Source organism: Procambarus clarkii, chromosome 67 (genome assembly GCF_040958095.1).
Source record: "Procambarus clarkii isolate CNS0578487 chromosome 67, FALCON_Pclarkii_2.0, whole genome shotgun sequence".
NCBI lineage: Eukaryota > Metazoa > Arthropoda > Malacostraca > Decapoda > Cambaridae > Procambarus > Procambarus clarkii.
The window spans coordinates 16,428,832-16,447,292 of NC_091216.1; the positions used below are offsets into that span (position 1 = coordinate 16,428,832).

The 18,461-nt window shown below is 41.3% G+C and overlaps 1 protein-coding gene across 4 annotated transcripts in view; it reads right to left on the minus strand.

Annotated features, from left to right (window-relative positions):
* The window catches only part of LOC123767542 (rab-like protein 6), a 70,114-nt gene extending 56,476 nt beyond the window's left edge, over nucleotides 1-13,638 (minus strand). The window contains exons 1-2 of one of the 4 annotated variants that reach the window (XM_045757238.2): nucleotides 13,483-13,638; nucleotides 6,293-6,490 (exon numbers count right to left, since the gene is read on the minus strand). In XM_045757238.2, the coding sequence (XP_045613194.2) occupies nucleotides 6,293-6,422 (130 nt within the window). In that variant the 5' untranslated portion in view covers nucleotides 6,423-6,490; nucleotides 13,483-13,638. Of the gene's footprint in view, nucleotides 1-6,292; nucleotides 6,491-13,343 lie in introns of all 4 variants that reach the window. The other 3 variants (XM_069310364.1, XM_045757239.2, XM_069310363.1) reach the window with 3 other exon arrangements.
* Between the last annotated feature and the right edge of the window lie 4,823 nt (nucleotides 13,639-18,461).

The window sequence follows — 18,461 nt, forward strand, 5'->3', positions numbered from 1 at the left end:
AATGGGCACCTGTTTTATATATCTATTATATACATGCCTCACCTGTGACAGGGAAAAAACATGCTTTTTTTGAAAAACAGCACCATCTGTTGGATGCATTCGGAGGCCTGCATGATAGAGCTGATAAGTTAGCCAAAGAATCTGCCTTTAAAGGAGCCGTTGAGTGTAACCTTGGATTGTCAATGAGCAATCCGAGAGCAGCAGTACACCGAGAACTTCAACAAGATCTTGTAGATCTGAGGCAAAGTGAAATTGACACTAGTAATTCCATCTATCATCATACTATCATGCAAGTGGAGCCACACATCTATGGATCATCCAATAAAATCAGCAGACTTCTAGATGTTACTACTGCTCGGCTTAGACTTGGTTACAAGTATCTCTGGGAATTCTCATTATCTGCTGATGTAGACCTGACCAAATGTAAACTGTGTCAACAAAATTATTCGCACACCCTCCGTCACTATGTGATGGAGTGCGAAAAGATACGTGAATTTAGAGACAATTCTATAACCAATGTTCCAGCGATGTGTCAATATTTCATTCAAAATGATCTGCTACCAGAAATTTTAGCCAAATATCCCCAGTTTGCTAACTGTAGGTAGTAACTAAGTGATTGTAACCTATCCACCGCTGCCCACTGGATGGGGGGCGGTGTGCAGGACAAACATAAATTTTGACACTAGCTCTCCACATATGTCAGTTGCTTAATTTAGAACCTGTACTTGAGGTCGATCTCGAACTCATTGTTGATGTGACGACTTATATTGAATTTTGTAACTAGCTCATCAAGATTGTAACTTGCTTAACTAAATGAATTGTGGGGTTCAGTCCCTGAGCACATTATGTGCCTCTGTAACCCTTTCCACTACCGCCCACAAGATGGGTATGGGGTGCATAATAAATGAACTAAACTAAACTAACTGTTGGACGTAAGAGAAACACACGCTGTAATCTCCGAAAGTTCTTCACCGATTGCTTTGAAATTTTAACACAACGTTCCATTCAAATACGCGCGCATTTTTATATACCTACTACAGTGGAACCTCAATTAACGAGCGGCTCTATTTACGAGCATTTCCTGTAACGAGCGAGCCACTCGCAGCAAATTTGTCTCTATTGACTAACTTCACCTCGATTAACGAGCAAAACCACATAGTGCTTCCTAGCGTCTCGTGGGTTCTCGCAAATTCTCGGACGCCTCCAACGCCAGTGTTGTTGTTGTATTCCACACGACAAGCATCCCTCTGGATTTATTTGTGCTTTTCTTTGGGTTTTTAGTGGTTTTGTGACTACAATTTGTAACGCACGATGTCACCAAAGAAGCTGCTTGCTAAAGATAGTGTTGTCAAGAGGAAGAAAGACACAATTACTGTGGATTTGAAGAAGGAAATTATAGCAAAACATGAGTGTGGTGTCTGTGTGACTGATCTCATAAGGGAGTATGGCAGGTCCTCATCAACAATTTACACCATTAGTAAGGGAATGAGGAGGTAAGGGAGGATGCTGCCACTTCCACTGAGATCAGGGAAGTGTTGGAAATGTTTGAAAAGGTGAACACATTCTTGGAAAAGCTGCCCTGATATAGCAGTGACAACCCGATGTGTGAACATGTTTAATTAATTTAACACTTTTGCAGGTATATGTCACTTGAGCGCGACATATTTTTTTCTCTCGAATGCACCCAAACGCCGCGCTCAAGCGTCATTTGAACAAATATTTATAAAATCCAATTCTTATCCGATCGACGTAGGGATAGTATAAACATTGCCATGAAATTTCTGTTTTCTCTAATAGCCACATAGCCTATTTGGGAGAACAGCATTGTATTGTATCTTCGTGGTAAGACTATTGTATTGTTGACACGACGAGTGTAATCGACGTAGTTTTTTATTTAGTACCGGTCTAACGCATCCTTGTGTGACATTTTATACATATGTTCTTCTAGAACATTCTATTGTGAACACATTGGTACAAAAATGAAATACGAACATCGAAAATTAAGGTCAAGACAGTGAAAAGAGAGAGAACACTTTTCAGTGTTGCTTCTCGATCGCCCGAAAAGCCCAGCGCACTTGGGGCAAGTTTTTTTTTGTTTACCGCGAGCGCGAAAGTGTGACAATTTGCTGTCTCGTTTTAGGAACATCCTAAAACAAAGACAAAAGCAATTGTCAATAGATACGTTCTTTGCAAAAGTAGAGAAAAGAAGAGCCAGTAATAGTGAACCACAACCCAGTCCCAGTGGGGTAAAATTCCCAAGAAGAGAGAGCCCACCTGACTCAGGTGGATTCTCCTTCCACTCCATAACCCCTCTCCTCCTTCCCACCTCCCCATCGTCTCCCTCAAGTCAGCAACGACTCTTCATAATGTAAAGTAAACATTAAAACAGTACAACAAAACATTTATAATTGCATGTGCAGTATTATATTTACATAAAAAAATGTCATACAAGTATGGATGTTTTTGGGAGTGGAACGGATTAAATTTATTTCCTTTATTTTAAATGGGGAAATTTGTTTTTTAAGACGTTTGAAAGATTTGAAAGATTTCAATGATGAATGTAATTTATATAGATTTCGATTTATTTTCATTCTGATTTAATTATTTTATGTGACATTGCATTGGAATTGAGCTGTGTTGTATACCATACCATTCATTTTGTGAGTATAATTTATTTTTTAATTTTTTCATTGTTTTTCATTTCGTTTTTGTAACTTTCTTATATTTCAGTGATGCAACATCAGGTCATTTGATGTTCCCAATTTTCTGATGAGAACATCAGATCATTTGGGAATGCATCGGACGAGGGAGTGGGGAATGGTGGGGAGAACGAAGAGACGGGAGTGGGGGATGATAGGGAGGACGAGGGGACGGGGGAGTTGGGGATGGTGGGAATGAGGGGACAGGGGAATGGAGAATGGTGGAGAGGACAAAGGGATGGGGAAGGGGGGAATGGTAGGGAGGACGAGGGGACGGGGAAGTGGGAGATGGTGGGGAGGACCAGGGGACGGTGGTGTGGGGAATGGTTAGGACAAGGGGACAGTGGAGTGGGGTATTGTGGGGGAGGTCAAAGGGACAGGGGAGGAGGAAATGGTGGGGAGGACGAGGGGACGGGGGAGTGAGGAATGGTTGGGAGGACGAGGGGATGGGGGAGGGGGGCAAATGGTGGGGAGGACTGAGTAAGTAAGTAATTATCAAAAGAAGGCACCAAACCGGGAAGGCTATGTAGCACCATCAAAGTGCGAAATAATCAGAGGGCACTAAATATCACCAAGAATGCCAATACGAGAACAGAAACGCATAAGGCAAACAATATCAAAAGTATCTGATTCACCAAGAATTCTATCGAGAGACAAGTGACCGCGAGGGACAGTCGGAAAGCAACACACACGCACGTCCTGGAAGTCAGGACATTCAACAAGGATATGCACAACTGTAAGAGGGACAACACAATTTGGACAATAAGGAGCAGGGCCGTGAGTAAAGCAAGTATGGCCAATCCGCAACCTTGCTAGAGCAGTTTCCCACCACCGGTTATGGTAGCAGGAGGAAGGCCACGGGAACACACTACGTTTGAGAGTACGCAGCTTGTTACCATCTACCGAAGACCAACAACCCTGTCAACGGGCAAGGATGGAGGAATGAATAACTGGATAAAAGTCGGAATAAGGAATACCTTTACGAGAGATCGGACAAGAACGGATAGCTTCTCTAGTGGAAGCATCCACATGTTCATTTAAGTGGGGAGGACAGAGACAGGGAAAGGTTGCTGTGGCTCAGCAAAGCACGTGTGTTGCTGAGCCACAGCAACGCGTGGCTGGGTACAGCTAGTGTATTTAATAATGGCACTAATACACAAAGCATTTTAGGAATAAAATAATAGCCAGGTTGTTTAAAGATCTGACGAGATACGCTTAATATTAAACAAGAGGTAAACTAACAAATGACCTAGTTCAAAACACACGCTGCTTATTCATTGGTTTCCCACTGTTGGGGGTAGGAAACTAATTAGGCTAATTGAGATTCCCTCTGGCCAATGATGGACCTTCCCCAATACAGTTACCTAACTCCAAGGTACAGTACCTATTTACTTGCAAAGTGAACAGAGGCATCAGGTGTGAGGAAATGTATACAAATGCCTCATGCTGCCTGGTAATATATTACACACATGACTATACAGTACTTGTCATATACCTCTTAATGATTCCAAGGATCAATGTCCCTATGGTCGAGTCTCTGACCAGGCCACTAGTTGCTGGTTTGGTTAACCAGGATATTATATATATTATATATATTATATATATTATATATATATATATGTCGTACCTAGTAGCCAGAACGCACTTCTCAGCCTACTATGCAAGGCCTGATTTGCCTAATAAGCCAAGTTTTCATGAATTAATTGTTTTTCGACTACCTAACCTAACCTAACTTTTTCGGCTACCTAACCTAACCTAACCTATAAAGCTAGGTTAGGTGAGGTTAGGTAGGGTTGGTTAGGTTCGGTCATATATCTACGTTAATTTTAACTCCAATAATAAAAATTGACTTCATACATAATGAAATGGGTAGCTTTATCATTTCATAAGAAAAAAATAGAGAAAATTTATTAATTCAGGAAAACTTGGCTTATTAGGCAAATCGGGCCTTGCATAGTAGGCTGAGAAGTGCGTTCTGGCTACTAGGTACGACACATATATATATATATATATATATTTATATATATATATATATATATATATATATATATATATATATATATATATATATATATGTGTATATCACGAAAATAAACACGTGATTAAGAATGTGACAATGTCAGACCACGGAGGAAAAATGAAACAGGAAAATAAGTGTTTTCTTAAGGAAATTTCTTAAGAAAACTTTCTTAAGGAAATTTCCTGTTTCATTTTTCCTCCGTGGTCTGACATTGTTTTATTTATATATATATATATATATATATATATATATATATATATATATATATATATATATATATATATATATATATATATATTTATATATATATATATTTATATATATATATATATATATATATATATATATATATATATATATATATATATATATATATATATATATATTTATTTTTTTTTTTTTTTTTTTTTTTTTTTTTGTCATTTGGGTAAACTGGTCAGTAATACTGCCTATAGTCTAATGGGCATTTTCGTTCACCTTTTATTAATTGTGACTGTTTGCCATTTCAAAGATCACTGGTAAAAATATTTTATGTAATGAATTGCTAAATTTATGAGAACATTAGCTCAGGATTAAAAAAAAATAAATTATTTTGGTACATATATACATTACAGAGTGGTAACCAGTTGGAACAAGTTAAGTGAGAAGATGGTGGAGGCCAAAACTGTCAGTACAGTAGTTTCAAAATGTTATATGACGAAGAGTAATGAGAAGACGGGACACCATGAGCGTAGCTCTCATCCTGTAACTACATGTGTAATTACACTTTGGTAATTACAGAGGATATAAGGAGATTGTTGGATTAATGGGTAGGCAGGTACATCACCTAAGGCCACTAATACACAACACATTGTTTCAGGCATAAAATGATATCCCATCTAGAGCTACTGTACTGCATTGTTTCTGCCCAAATCCATGTACAATTTTTTTTTTTTTAACTGTGCCTATAAAACATCTACTCTAGGTACTTTAGGTTTTGCACCAAAAATGTTGAGTGTCACACATTTCCTTTTTGTGTCTATATACTGTATATAGATTCCTCATTCCTAAACTCTGAATTTTATTCTTCACATGTACAGTAGTTTACTTTTGAAAAATTATATTTTAGGTTATTCCGAGTTTCATTTGCAGTTGTTTACAATTTACTTCACAAACTTTATTTCCTCTTTCCTTCTTACTACTGTGTTGTGGTTTGTGTATTACATCTAGTCCTATATTGGTTTTATTTAATGATTTTTACATCTCTAGCCCCTCTCAATATTTGTTGAACCAGTCCTCGGTGCAAATGTGAATGTACAGTACAGTGCAAATGTTCATGTATGGTGCATATTGTATATGCATCTACAGTATATATGTGCATGACCATAGCTGTAGCCTACTGGCCTGCTCATATCTATGTAAATCAGCTACAAAATAAGAAAGAGTTAAAGTACTGTATGCTCTAATTAAATCATTCTTAAACAATTATGTTCTCCATAAGTCACACTGATATAAAACTAGGAAATGTTTATGTGATATACTGTACAGAATTGTACGACAAATATTTTAATCAAGATTAATATTCAACACTTACTGTTGTACTGGACACCACGAGCAAATCTCCGTTGCAATGATGCTGCCATGGCCTGCATCCCAGGGGGTGAGGTGGGATTCCCAGGGCTATCAGGACCCCGACCCGTTAATTTACGCAAGGCCGAAAACATTTTGAACCCTTTAAATCCTGGGTTCACACACTAAACCATGCAGCTAGATGGTTCTGGAACTTCTAATCCTGAAATGGTTAACCAAATGAGCTGAGAAATTAAAATTTAACAAGGTTAACTCTAAAGTGTCTTTCTGTAAATGTTTGATTTATGTGCATAAACTCATCTGAATACACTTGGGTTTAAATCTACTTGGGTTTAAATCCAGGAGGCCTGGTCGACAACCGGGCCGCGGGGACGCTAAGCCCCGGAAGCACCTCAAGGTAACCTCAAGGTAAGGTACCAAAATATATTAAAAGATAGCCTTACTATACTCTACTCTCAAAAGCAGTACCAAGATAACACAGATATATTTTTCCAACTAGATTAACACAGGAAGGGTACAGGAATAGGAATGGTAACTTCAATCCTTATACTGTACTGTATTGCATTTGTTCAGGTCAAGAGCCCTTTCCTACTTCAACTCATTTTAAATAGTACTTATGCTAACTAGTATTTTGTCGCCAGAACATAATCTCCAACACAGTACTTGTTGCATGCACAAGGGCAGATGGAGTGAATGAACTCTGCCCCACCCTACCCATGATTCAAGCCAAGGCCCCTTACAAGGCTTAGGCACTGTACATTATAAAATGCAGATTACATGCTTGGAAATGGGAATGGATGACTGACATATTGGCTGCAACCCAACACTTGGACCAGTAGTCATTGAGTGTATTATTACTTTTTAATAAGACTAATGAAGGATATGAAAAAGGTTTATGGTAAAAATATGGTAAATACGGTACATACAGTACTGTAATACAGTATAAAACATTGACCTGTGTTCTGTTCAGAATTCATAACAAATTTGTGAGTCCTTTAGAAATTGCATTAGGGCTTCTGTATCATAGATATCTCCCAATAGCCTTGAGGTTATGTCTGCCCCTCTATTCCAAGAACATTCCAAGTAATCCACAAAAATGTGATCAAAAGAAGGGTAACTGAATTTTATCACATTAGAGCCTTGGTTATAAAAAGGAAGTGAATGTACAGCATTTGATTATAATGCACATGACAATTCACAAGCCACACTGTTCTCATGCAGTGGTGAGTTACTGCTTTGGATGACTTAACTGTGGAGGTTCTTGTTTATCTATGTTACTACATATTCCCAATACTATAATGATTGGAAGTGAAATTTTTAATATATTATTATTTAATACCTATAACTTTTACTTGCAATATTATTCACCTTTTACCTCTGGGCTAATGCCCCCTAATGTCAAGAAAGTGGGAAAAATTATAATAATAACATATACAAGACTAGAAAGTGTAGTGATTAACACAGTCGATTTACAATCGAATGGTCTGTGGTTTGACTCCCGGATAAGAAATGACTTTTGGGCAAATTTCTTTACACCTGACGCATCTGTTCACCTAGCACAAGTACTGTATGATGTCATTAAGCCTTATCATCAGTTACCTATCTCCTGGTTTACTGCTAGATGAACAAACATCAGGTATACGGAAATATATCCAAACATCTCATGAGGCCCTGGAAAATACTCGGATCTAACGAATAATGGACAATGAATAAGGTTGAGCTGATCAATACAGATAACTAATTCTGATATGGGGCCCTCCTCGAGATGCTGCCTGTATAACTCCAAGACTCTTTTCATTAACTCCATCAGGCTTTTGTAGCAATGTGGCGTAGGCAGCTTCAGCCTCGGTTGCAGTCATCCCATCTTGCACACATTGGCACTTCTGCCTCCACTAGCACTTGGGGCCAGGCATCGGGACCAATGTCTAGATTCCTACATCACTCGGCTCCAGATTGGGCATACAAGACTTGCGGTTTATCTCCATCGCCTGGGCATTTTGGACTTGCTGGACTGCCAGTGAAATCTGATTCAGGAAACAGTTGAACATTTCATGCTACATCGTCCCCAGTTCCAATCTGCTCGAGCATGTCTCTGCAGCTACTTGTTCTACATTCCACATATCACCATCCACATATTTTAAATTTATTTGTATTGATCTATGTCATTTATTGAAATCAATTATTGATCTCATTTTTGTTCTTTTAATTAAGTTCATACTAATTATAAGTTAAAACTAAGCTTAATAAAATTTATTATCTTTAAGATTAATTTACTTTACAATTATCATTTGTCAAATTTTTTTATATATTCATCTTGACAGTCTCTACTGATTTTTTGTTCTCTCCACCAAACTTGTGTATCCTCCATGGCTATCTAGTGACCTTAATTCTACCTCAAATTGTTTCAATTCCTTGTTTGCTTGCATTTATTGTTGTGTCTTGCCATAATTATTCTCTAATTTAGCAGACTCAATACTTTGTAAGCTCTTATTGTATTGTTATATTATTATATTGTGTTTTGCTATAATTACTTCCTATTTTACAGCAGATTTGTTTTTCATCTGTTCATGTAATTGTTATCTTATTGTATTGTGACATTCTTTTCTATATTGATATATATTTTCTGTCTATTGTTACTTACAGTGTACCTGAGAGTACCTGTAAGCAATCTACCTCATTTTTCATTTTTGCTCAATTTTTTTGGTATTGCTTAGTCTTGTTTATATTTTTGTTTTGTATATCTATATCTTGTGTTTTGTATAGTCCATGTTTATATGTTTTTTTCTTTAATCTCATTCATTACCTAGGTTTCCTAGCCTAGCCATACTCCATTGTACCCCTGTAAGCCCCTTTTGTGTTTGTTTGTTACAGTATTGTGTACATTTATTTCTTTTTGTTTTTCTTGTTTTTCCGGCAATCAGCTTTTTTTTATGCAGTCAAGTATAGACCCAGAACTTAACCTCTTATCCACTATCTATGACAATAATCACTTTAATGATCTAAATTGCAGATATTTTGCAGCACATGATGTAAACAATGTATTAACTCATAGTCACAATATCTCTGTAATCAATTTGAACGTTAGATCCCTAGGCAAACACTTCGATGATGTTAGTGCCTTGATTGAAGCTATTGACAACAATTTCTCTTTTATTATACTTACTGAAACATGGTTGAAAGATGATACTACTCAACTCTTTAACATGCCTAACTACTCAGCAATCCACAACTGTCGTCAACTTCAGAGAGGTGGTGGCACTGCTCTTTACTACCACCAAGAACTAACATGCTTAAAAGAAATTAGAACTAGAGACTGCTATGGGGAGTATATCTTCGCCAGCTTCAGAGTCAAGGGTGCCGAGTCTATCCTGTCTGTGGGTGCAGTTTATAGAATTCCTAACACTGGTGTGTCCGAATTCAACTCAAACCTTAGAAATCTAATACTTGATAACAGACTGAACAAAAACCACCTAATTATTGCAGGGGACTTTAATATTGACCTCTGCGAGCCAGAACACCCTACTGCTGTTAGCTTCCTCAACTGTATGAATTCCTGCTTCCTCATACCCTTAATCACTAGACCTACTAGAATCACTGATAGCACTGCCACGACTCTTGATCACATCTGGACAAATATAACCTCTCCGCTTACTTCAGGTATAATCACCGATAGCACTACAGACCATTACCCCACATTTCTCTTAACTAACATTAGCAAACCACCTCTTGAGTCAAGAGAGATACGTTTTAGACTACACAATGAAACTGCTATAGACAATTTTATAACTGCTACTGATAATGTCAATTGGGAGTCCGAGTTAGGTAACATAGAGGACATCAACCTAGCAGTTCAATCTTTTCTTCAAATAACTCTTAGCCTTTATAATACCCACTGTCCTATGCTTACAAAACAAGTCACAACCAAAAGGCTTAACAATCCTTGGCTTACAAAGGGAATACTTAAATCTATTAATAAAAAACTTGACCTTGAGAAAAAGTATAGGTTAGGGATTGTCTCCAAAGAATTCTCAAAGAATTACTCATTATTGCTATCTAAGATAATTAAGACGAGCCAAAACTAAATACTACGAAGATAAATTTACCCAAATAAAGAGCAACATTAAACAAACATGGAGAACAATTTCACAAATATTGGGATCAAAAAAGTCTTTAAATAACAAACCGACTCTCCTGTCTAATAACGATGGTCAGCTTTCAGCCTCTGATTCTGCTATTGAGTTCAATAGGTTCTTCTCTTCCATTGGTTCATCCCTTGCTAATGATATTCCATCTTCCAGTACTGACATTAAGGACTATCTTACAGGGAACTATCCCCAGTCTCTGTACCTAAAGCCTATTAATTCCATTGACGTCAATGAGATAATCCTTTCCCTTAAAACCAAGTCAGGTGCCCTTGAGGAGATACCAACTTTAATCTACAAAAAAGCCTCCAGATCTTTAGCCCCTGCTATTGCTTTGCTCTTTAACAAGTCACTTGAACTCCAAACCTTTCCAGATATTCTAAAAAAAGCGAGAGTAACGCCTGTCCACAAATGTGGTGATCTCACAGATGTTAACAACTACAGACCTATATCAATCCTGCCAAACTTGTCAAAAATTTTTGAAAAACTAATCTATAAGCAGCTTTACTCATATCTAGCCAAACTCAATATACTTAGCCCTTGCCAATATGGCTTCAGGCCCAAAAAAAGCACTAACGATGCACTTATTAGTATGCTTAACTCGATTCATACAGCTCTTGATAAAAATGAGTTCCCTGTTGGGTTATTTGTGGACCTGCGTAAAGCTTTCGATACTGTCAACCACCAAAACCTTCTTCTTAAATTACATCATTATGGTGTCAGAGGACACTCCCTACAATACCTCAAATCCTACCTTACTGACAGGCTCCAATGTGTTTCTGTGAATAATACAATTTCGCCCACCCTACCCATCAACATTGGTGTTCCCCAGGGCAGCATACTTGGCCCTCTCCTCTTTCTCATCTACATTAATGACCTTCCAAATGCCTCCCAACACCTCAAACCAATCCTATTTGCTGACGACACAACCTTCATTTACTCCAGTCCTGATCCCCTTGCTCTAAATGCCACAGTAAATACTGAGCTAAATAAAGTCCATCTGTGGCTAACTGCCAACAAACTCACCCTTAACATTGACAAAACTTTCTATATTCTGTTTGGCAATAAATCCTCTAATCAAATAAATCTCAAAATAAACAATACCCAAATTTGTAACAAATTAGATGGCAAATTCCTTGGCATTCTCATTGACCACAAGCTGAATTTCCAGGGACACATTCTAAACATATCAAAAAAAGTTTCAAAAACTGTGGGCATTCTTTCTAAGATCAGATATTATGTACCACGCCCTGCCCTGGTGACTCTCTATTACTCCCTTATCTATCCATATCTCAACTATGGTATTTGTGCTTGGGGCTCTACTACCCAAAATCACTTACGTCCTCTAATTACTCAACACAAAGCTGCTATTAGGACAATATCCAACTCTGGCCCCAGACATCACTCGGTACCCCTACTCAAATCTCTGAATATGTTAGACATTAAGTCACTGCACATTCTCTCATGTGTATTATACATATACAAAACGCTAAATTGTAATGCCAATCCTGATCTCAAAAGCTTCATAGAAGGTTGTAACAGAACCCATGAGCACCACACCAGAAATAAATACAGTTTTGATATTCCTAGAGTACGACTTAATCAAACCAGAAATGCTCTACAAATCAAGGGGCCCAGGATGTGGAATGACCTTCCCAACCATGTTAAAGACTGTACCTCTCTCAACCAGTTTAAGTTAAAAACGAAGCTATACCTAATAAATTCCATGTAACCTACCTTACCTCTCTATTGTCAACCCATGTATGTTTTTTGTTTTTTTTTTTTGTTTTACAAATCAACGCTGTTTTAATGTAATTTTCTGTAATAATTTGTAATTGTATTTGTGCTGTTTTTTCAACAATGTTCCCCCCTCTTTTACCTCTATTTTTATTTGTACTCAACGCATTTTTTTCTTTTTACCCATTAGTTTTAAGCTTTAGTCAGTAGTGTTTTTTCCTGCCCGAAACGCTTTGCGTAATAGTGGCTTTAGGCATTGTATGTACTAGCTCCTATCTATAAAGCCAACAAACTTTGTAAAATCTCTTTATGTATGTACCTTTGCCTAAATAAAAATTATTATTATTATTATTATTATTATTATTCAAAGTTCTTGCCTGATACTTCCCATTCTCCTCAATGACCATAGCCTAGAAAAGGACTTGCGTTCCGACTCCCTGTGCTTCATGTTTCACTTCCTCTAGACTACCCATACAAGTCTGTAACCCATTTAACCCACACACCTAGGGTGCCCAGCTGGTTCTTTGGGACCCTCCAGCTATGCCTGGATTTTTTGTTGTTGTTGTTGATTTAGTGGCGACGACGATCGTGGGATCGGATGCGCCCCGGTGTACCCAGTAAGGGTTAATCGTGAAGCCCGGAAAGGCGAAACTCCAAGCCAAATCGCGAAACAAGTGAAGCCAATCACTGGAAACTAATATGCCATGTGGCAAAGAAATGCAGACAGGCAGATGATTGGGGAGCCCCAAGAGTCCCTCAGGGTGACAAGCACTGGCCCCACCCCACACAGGGAACACTGCCTAGATTAATGAGGGTACATATGGCCCAGCGCTCTAGCTGCCCCTAACCCAATAACATCAACAATAACAATTTTGATATGCTTTTTTTTTATGAAGAAATTTCATAAGGTTTTACAACAATCCAGGAATATGCATACAATAATCATTAATATAGCACATGCTGCAAATATAATTATAAAAATAAATAGGGCCTACAATAATATAACAGTGCTCTCTGAGAGCATCCAGTCAGCACTATGTAACACCAATAATAATTTATTCACAAGAAGGTACAACGCCACCATAGTGTTTCAGGCAGAAAAGAATGATGATGAGCAGCGATAATCCTAAAATAAATCTGACATTCTCAATACAAGAAGCGAGAAGCAATGCATACGTGTTAGCAGTAATTATAATGTACAAGAGAGAGTGTGGCAGATGCACACACGGCCCACACAACACCTCGCCACACCTGTAGTAAAGGAAGGACCTTAACCTGCAGGTTACTGAGTAACGTGAAGCTTGCGGTGACTCACATGACACAGGAGGAGGAGGAGGCAGCGCCTGGCTTGTGACCTCACACAGGCCCCAACACACACTGGCCGCCACACACTCCTCTACGGCGCTCAACCCCTTCCCAGCGACCACTGGCTGCGGCACCCGTCCGTCACTGGCTGCGGGACCCATCCGTCACTGGCTGCGGGACACATCTGTCAATGGTTGCGGTACTCATCTGTCACTGGCTGCGGCACCCATCTCTCACTGCATAGGTACGGTACCCATCCGTCACTGGCTGCGGCACCCATCTGTCACTGACTGCGGCACCCATCCGTCACTGGCTGAGGGACCCATCCGTCACTGGCTACGGGACCCATCTGTCACTGGCTGCGGGACCCATCTGTCACTGGCTGCGGTACCCATCCGTCACTGGCTGCGGTACCCATCCGGCACTGGCTGCGGTACCCATCCGTCACTGGTTGCAAGACCGAAGCCAGCTGGCCACGAGCACACAAGTCCTCAGCCAAAAGGGAGGGAACATAGAACCGTTATCTTGAGTTATCTTGAGATGATTTCGGGGCTTAGCGTTCCCTCGACCAGGTCTCCTTTTTGTTACACACCCCCATGAAGCAGCCCGTAGCAGCTGTCTAACTCCCAGGTACCTATTTACTGCTAGGTGAACAGGAGCATCAGGGTGAAACTCTGATCAGAAACAAAGATAAAAATGAAACAAAGATCTGAAACTTTGCCCATATGTTTTCGCCTCCACCAGGGATCGAACCCGGAACCTCAGGTCTATGAATTCGAAGTGCTGTCCACCCAGCTTTCAGGCCCCGTAGAGGGCATGTAGAGGGTCAGGGCAGGCTGGAGTTCAGAGAGAGAGAAGACATCGTTATAGGGAAACTGGAGATGCGTGCAAAAATCTAAGGAACAAAATTCAAGAAGGGGCAGATGAATAAGGAAAGATGGAGGAAGATGAGAACCGGATCTAACAGTCGAAAAGTGTGAACCCAGTTCGGTCGCAACCTTCACTGGATCCGCCACAATAGAACAACGAAGGTGAAGGACTGGTGAGACATCTAGAACAAATAAATCAAAAGAAGACACCATCAAATGTGCGGGATATTCATAGGGCACTAAATATCACTAAGGATGTCAATATGAGAACATATAAACGAATAAGGCGAACGATATCAAAGCTATTCGTTTCACCAAGAATTCTATCGAAGGACAAGTGACCGTGAGGGACGGTCGGGAAGTATGACACGTTCATCCCGGAAGTCAGGACATTCAACAAGGATATGCACGACCGTAAGAGGGACAATGCAATTTTGACAATAAGGAGCGGGTCGGCGCTCCATTAAGTGACCATGAGTTAAGCGTGTATGGGCAATAAGCAACCTCGCCAGAGCCGTATTCCTTCGCCGGTTACGGTGGTAGGAAGACGGCCACAGGGACACACTAATCTTAAGAGTACGCAGTTTGTTCTCAGTAATAGAAGACCAAAAATCCCACCAACGGGTAAGAATAGAGGAATGAATAACTGGGTAAAAGTCGGAATAAGGAATACCTTTACGGGAGATGGGAAAAGACCGGACAGCTTCCTTAGCGTCAGCGTCCGCACGCTTATTTAAAGACACCAATATGGCTGGGAACGCAGCAAAACTCAACTGACTTAAATTTACTGGAAATAAGAAACAGCCAATGCTGAATCTCGGCAACCACTGGATGGACCGGATTAAAGGACCCGAGACCCATGAGGGCACTACGAGAGTCAACGGCAACTACAAAGGAAGATTGACAACGAGAAAGCAGGAGACGAAGAGCATAGAGAATAGCATAAAGTTCCGCTATGAAGATACTAATCTCCGGAGGTAGGCGACACATATAAGTGCTGTCAGGAAAAGCAACACAGTAGCCAACACCGTCCGCAGACTTAGACCATCGGTAAAGATGGAAACGGAGCAGGAGTGCGAAGAAAAGTGCTCAAGGAAAAGGCGTTTCAGAACCGTAGGAGGGGTAAAAGCTTTAGTGATGCGGGTTAAGGATGTACAAAACTTCGAAAGTGGAGACTCTCCACGGGGTCAGGGAAGGAACAACACGAGGAGATACATTAGAAATTCGAACTGAAAGAGAATCCTGTAAGCGAGATAACTTGGCAGAAAGAGGGAGGCGGTGAAGAGGAACAGGAACCGCAGGAGAGGTAAAAGTTAAAGCACGACAGAGGCGAGAGGAAGGATGTTGCAAGGACCGTGCAAGATAGCGAAGACAGTAGCGATCACGGCGGTCCCGGAGAGATAGGAAGCCAGTGTCAACATACAAACTGAGGACGGGAGTCGAACAAAAGGTACCAGAGCTGAGGCACAACCCAGTATGGTGCAAAGCATCAAGACAGCGAAGAGTAGAAGGAGTAGCAGATGAGTAAGCAGGGCAGCCATAATCGAGTTTAGACAGGACGAGAGAGGAATGTAAAGCGAGGAGAGTGCGCCTATCCTCTCCCCAAGAAGTATAGGGACAAAACCTTAAGGAAGATAAGGGCCTTAGAGCATTAAACTCGTAGGTAAAAGATATGGGCCGACCAAGACAAACGAGTGTCAAAGATTAACCCCAAAAGCTTCGCGGAATCCTTGTACACAAGGGGTTGACCATAAAGCGACAAGGGACGAAGAACGACACGCTTCCGAGTAAAAATCATAGCACTAGTATTAGACGAAGAGAACCGGAAGCCATGGTCGGTGGCCCAAGACGACACGGCATCAATCGCATGTTGAAGCCGCCGTTCAAGGAGAGGCGAATTATCACCCCGACAGCAAAGGGTAAGATCGTCGACATAGAGAGTGGAGAAGACGTCAGAAGGAAGAGGAGAAAGAAGACCATTGAGGGCAACCAGATAAAAAGAGTAGTACTCAGAACACTACCTTGGGGCACATCCTCGTATTGCTGAAAAGAGGCAGAAAGAGTGGTACTTAACCTGACTCGAAAGAAACGACGAGAGAGGAAGCTTTGGAGAAAGATAGGGAGATTACCACGAAGGCCAAAAGAATGAAGTTGGGACAGAATATGATATTGCCAAGTGGTGTCGTAAGCCTTTCCCAGGTAAAAAAGGACGGCAACAACGGATGTCTTCCCTGCCAAAGCCTCCTAGTTCACCAGGACATCTGTTGTGCTGCGGCACTTTCGAAAACCATATTGAGAAGGGTAGAGGAGGTGATAGTGTTCTAAGAACCACATCAGACAAACGTTGACCATACGTTCAAAGAGCTTGCAGACACAACTCGTGAGAGCAATAGGGCGAAAGTCCTTAGGGGATGTCCCAAGAGACCCTGGTTTCCGAACAGGGAGGATAACGGCATCGAGCCAGTCCTCAGGGACTGACGACGACTGTCAAACCTGATTATACAGACTCAGTAAATACTGAGACGTGCACGGAGGGAGATGGTGAAGCATCTTATAATGAATGCCATCGGAGCCCGCCGCTGAAGAACCATAGAGGACCAGGGCAGACTGAAATTCAGAGAGAGAGAGAAGGGATCATTATAGGGAAGTCTGAGATGAGTGCAGAAATCCAGAGGACGAGATTCAAGGACAGGTTTACGAAGGAAAGATTGAGGAAGATGAGAACCAGAGCTAACAGAAGAAAAGTGGGAACCCAGTTCGAGACATCGGGAACGAACTTATCCGCTATCTTGTGGACACACTACCAGATCTGCGGCAGAGGAGTTTCGGACGTAATGGTGGAAACATACGACTTCCAACATGCATGCTTAGGTGTACGGATGGCCCTACACTCGCCATCGCACTCGCCTTCCGAAACAAAAGAAAAGAATCAGCCGTCTGCCGGCGGCGGTGTCTCTTCCAGGCTGCACGCTTACTGCGGACAGCCCGAGCACAGTCAACATTCCACCAGGGAACGCACTTCCGTGGTTACCGAGAGGAAGAGCGAGGAATAGAGCGGAGAGCAGCGTCGAAGATGGTGTCATGAAAAAGTAGGAGGGTGCGAGGGAGAGGCAGAATGGAGAGGTCAGAGAGAGCGGCACGGAGGGTAAATAGGTTCCAGTCTGCCTTAGCAAACTGCCACCTAGGGAAGGAGAGGGAAGGGTGAAAAGAGAAAAAGGTAACAAGGATGAGGAAATGGTCACTACCATGGAGGTCATCAAGAACTTGCCACGTGAAATCCAAGTAAAGAGACGACGAGCAGAGAGAAAGATCAAGACAGGAAAGGGTGCGAGTCCAAGAGTCCAAATGAGTGGGCTCACCAGAATTCAGAAGAGACAGGGAAGAAGAGAGGATGAACGGTTCAAGAAGGCGACCCCGGGTGTTTGTCAGAACATCACTCCAAAGGGTATGTCGACAATTAAAATCACCCAGCACGAGCACAGGCTCCGGCAAAGAGTCCAGTAGGTGTTTAAGATCGGGAAGAGAAAGCGGGACATTCGGGGGGAGGTAAATGGAACAAACCGTGTACAATTTACGCACAAAGACACGTGCAGCAGAAAATTGGAGAGGCGACGGAAAAAGTAAGGGGACGAAGGGAACTTCAGAACGAATCAAGAGAGCAGGAGAGGAACGGGCCCCAGTAAAAGCCGGGGGGAGGGGGGAAGAGAAAGGAATAGCCACGGAAGCGACCAGGACGAGCACCAAGCATCGGCTCCTGGAGACAGACACAAAGGGGCGAAAACTGTGAAATCAGAAGTTGGAGTTCATGGAAATTGGTGTAATATCCGCGAATATTCCATTGAAGAATAGACATCGACAAGAAGAGAAAGGACAGCAACTATGGACTATGAAGAAACAAAGGGGAAAAAGGAACACAGCACGTTAAAGAAGCGCAGGATCAGGATCAGCAAAGTCAGGGTTAGGGGGCATGGGTAAACAGAGTAAGGATGGAGGGAAGGGAGCTGGATGACCGACCAGAGGCGGACGAGCAGGGTCCGAAGGAGGAGGAGGAGGGGGGGGGGACAACCGAGGGTTAAGGACAGCAGCAGGAGGGGCAGAAACTAGGGAGTGCACCTCAGCA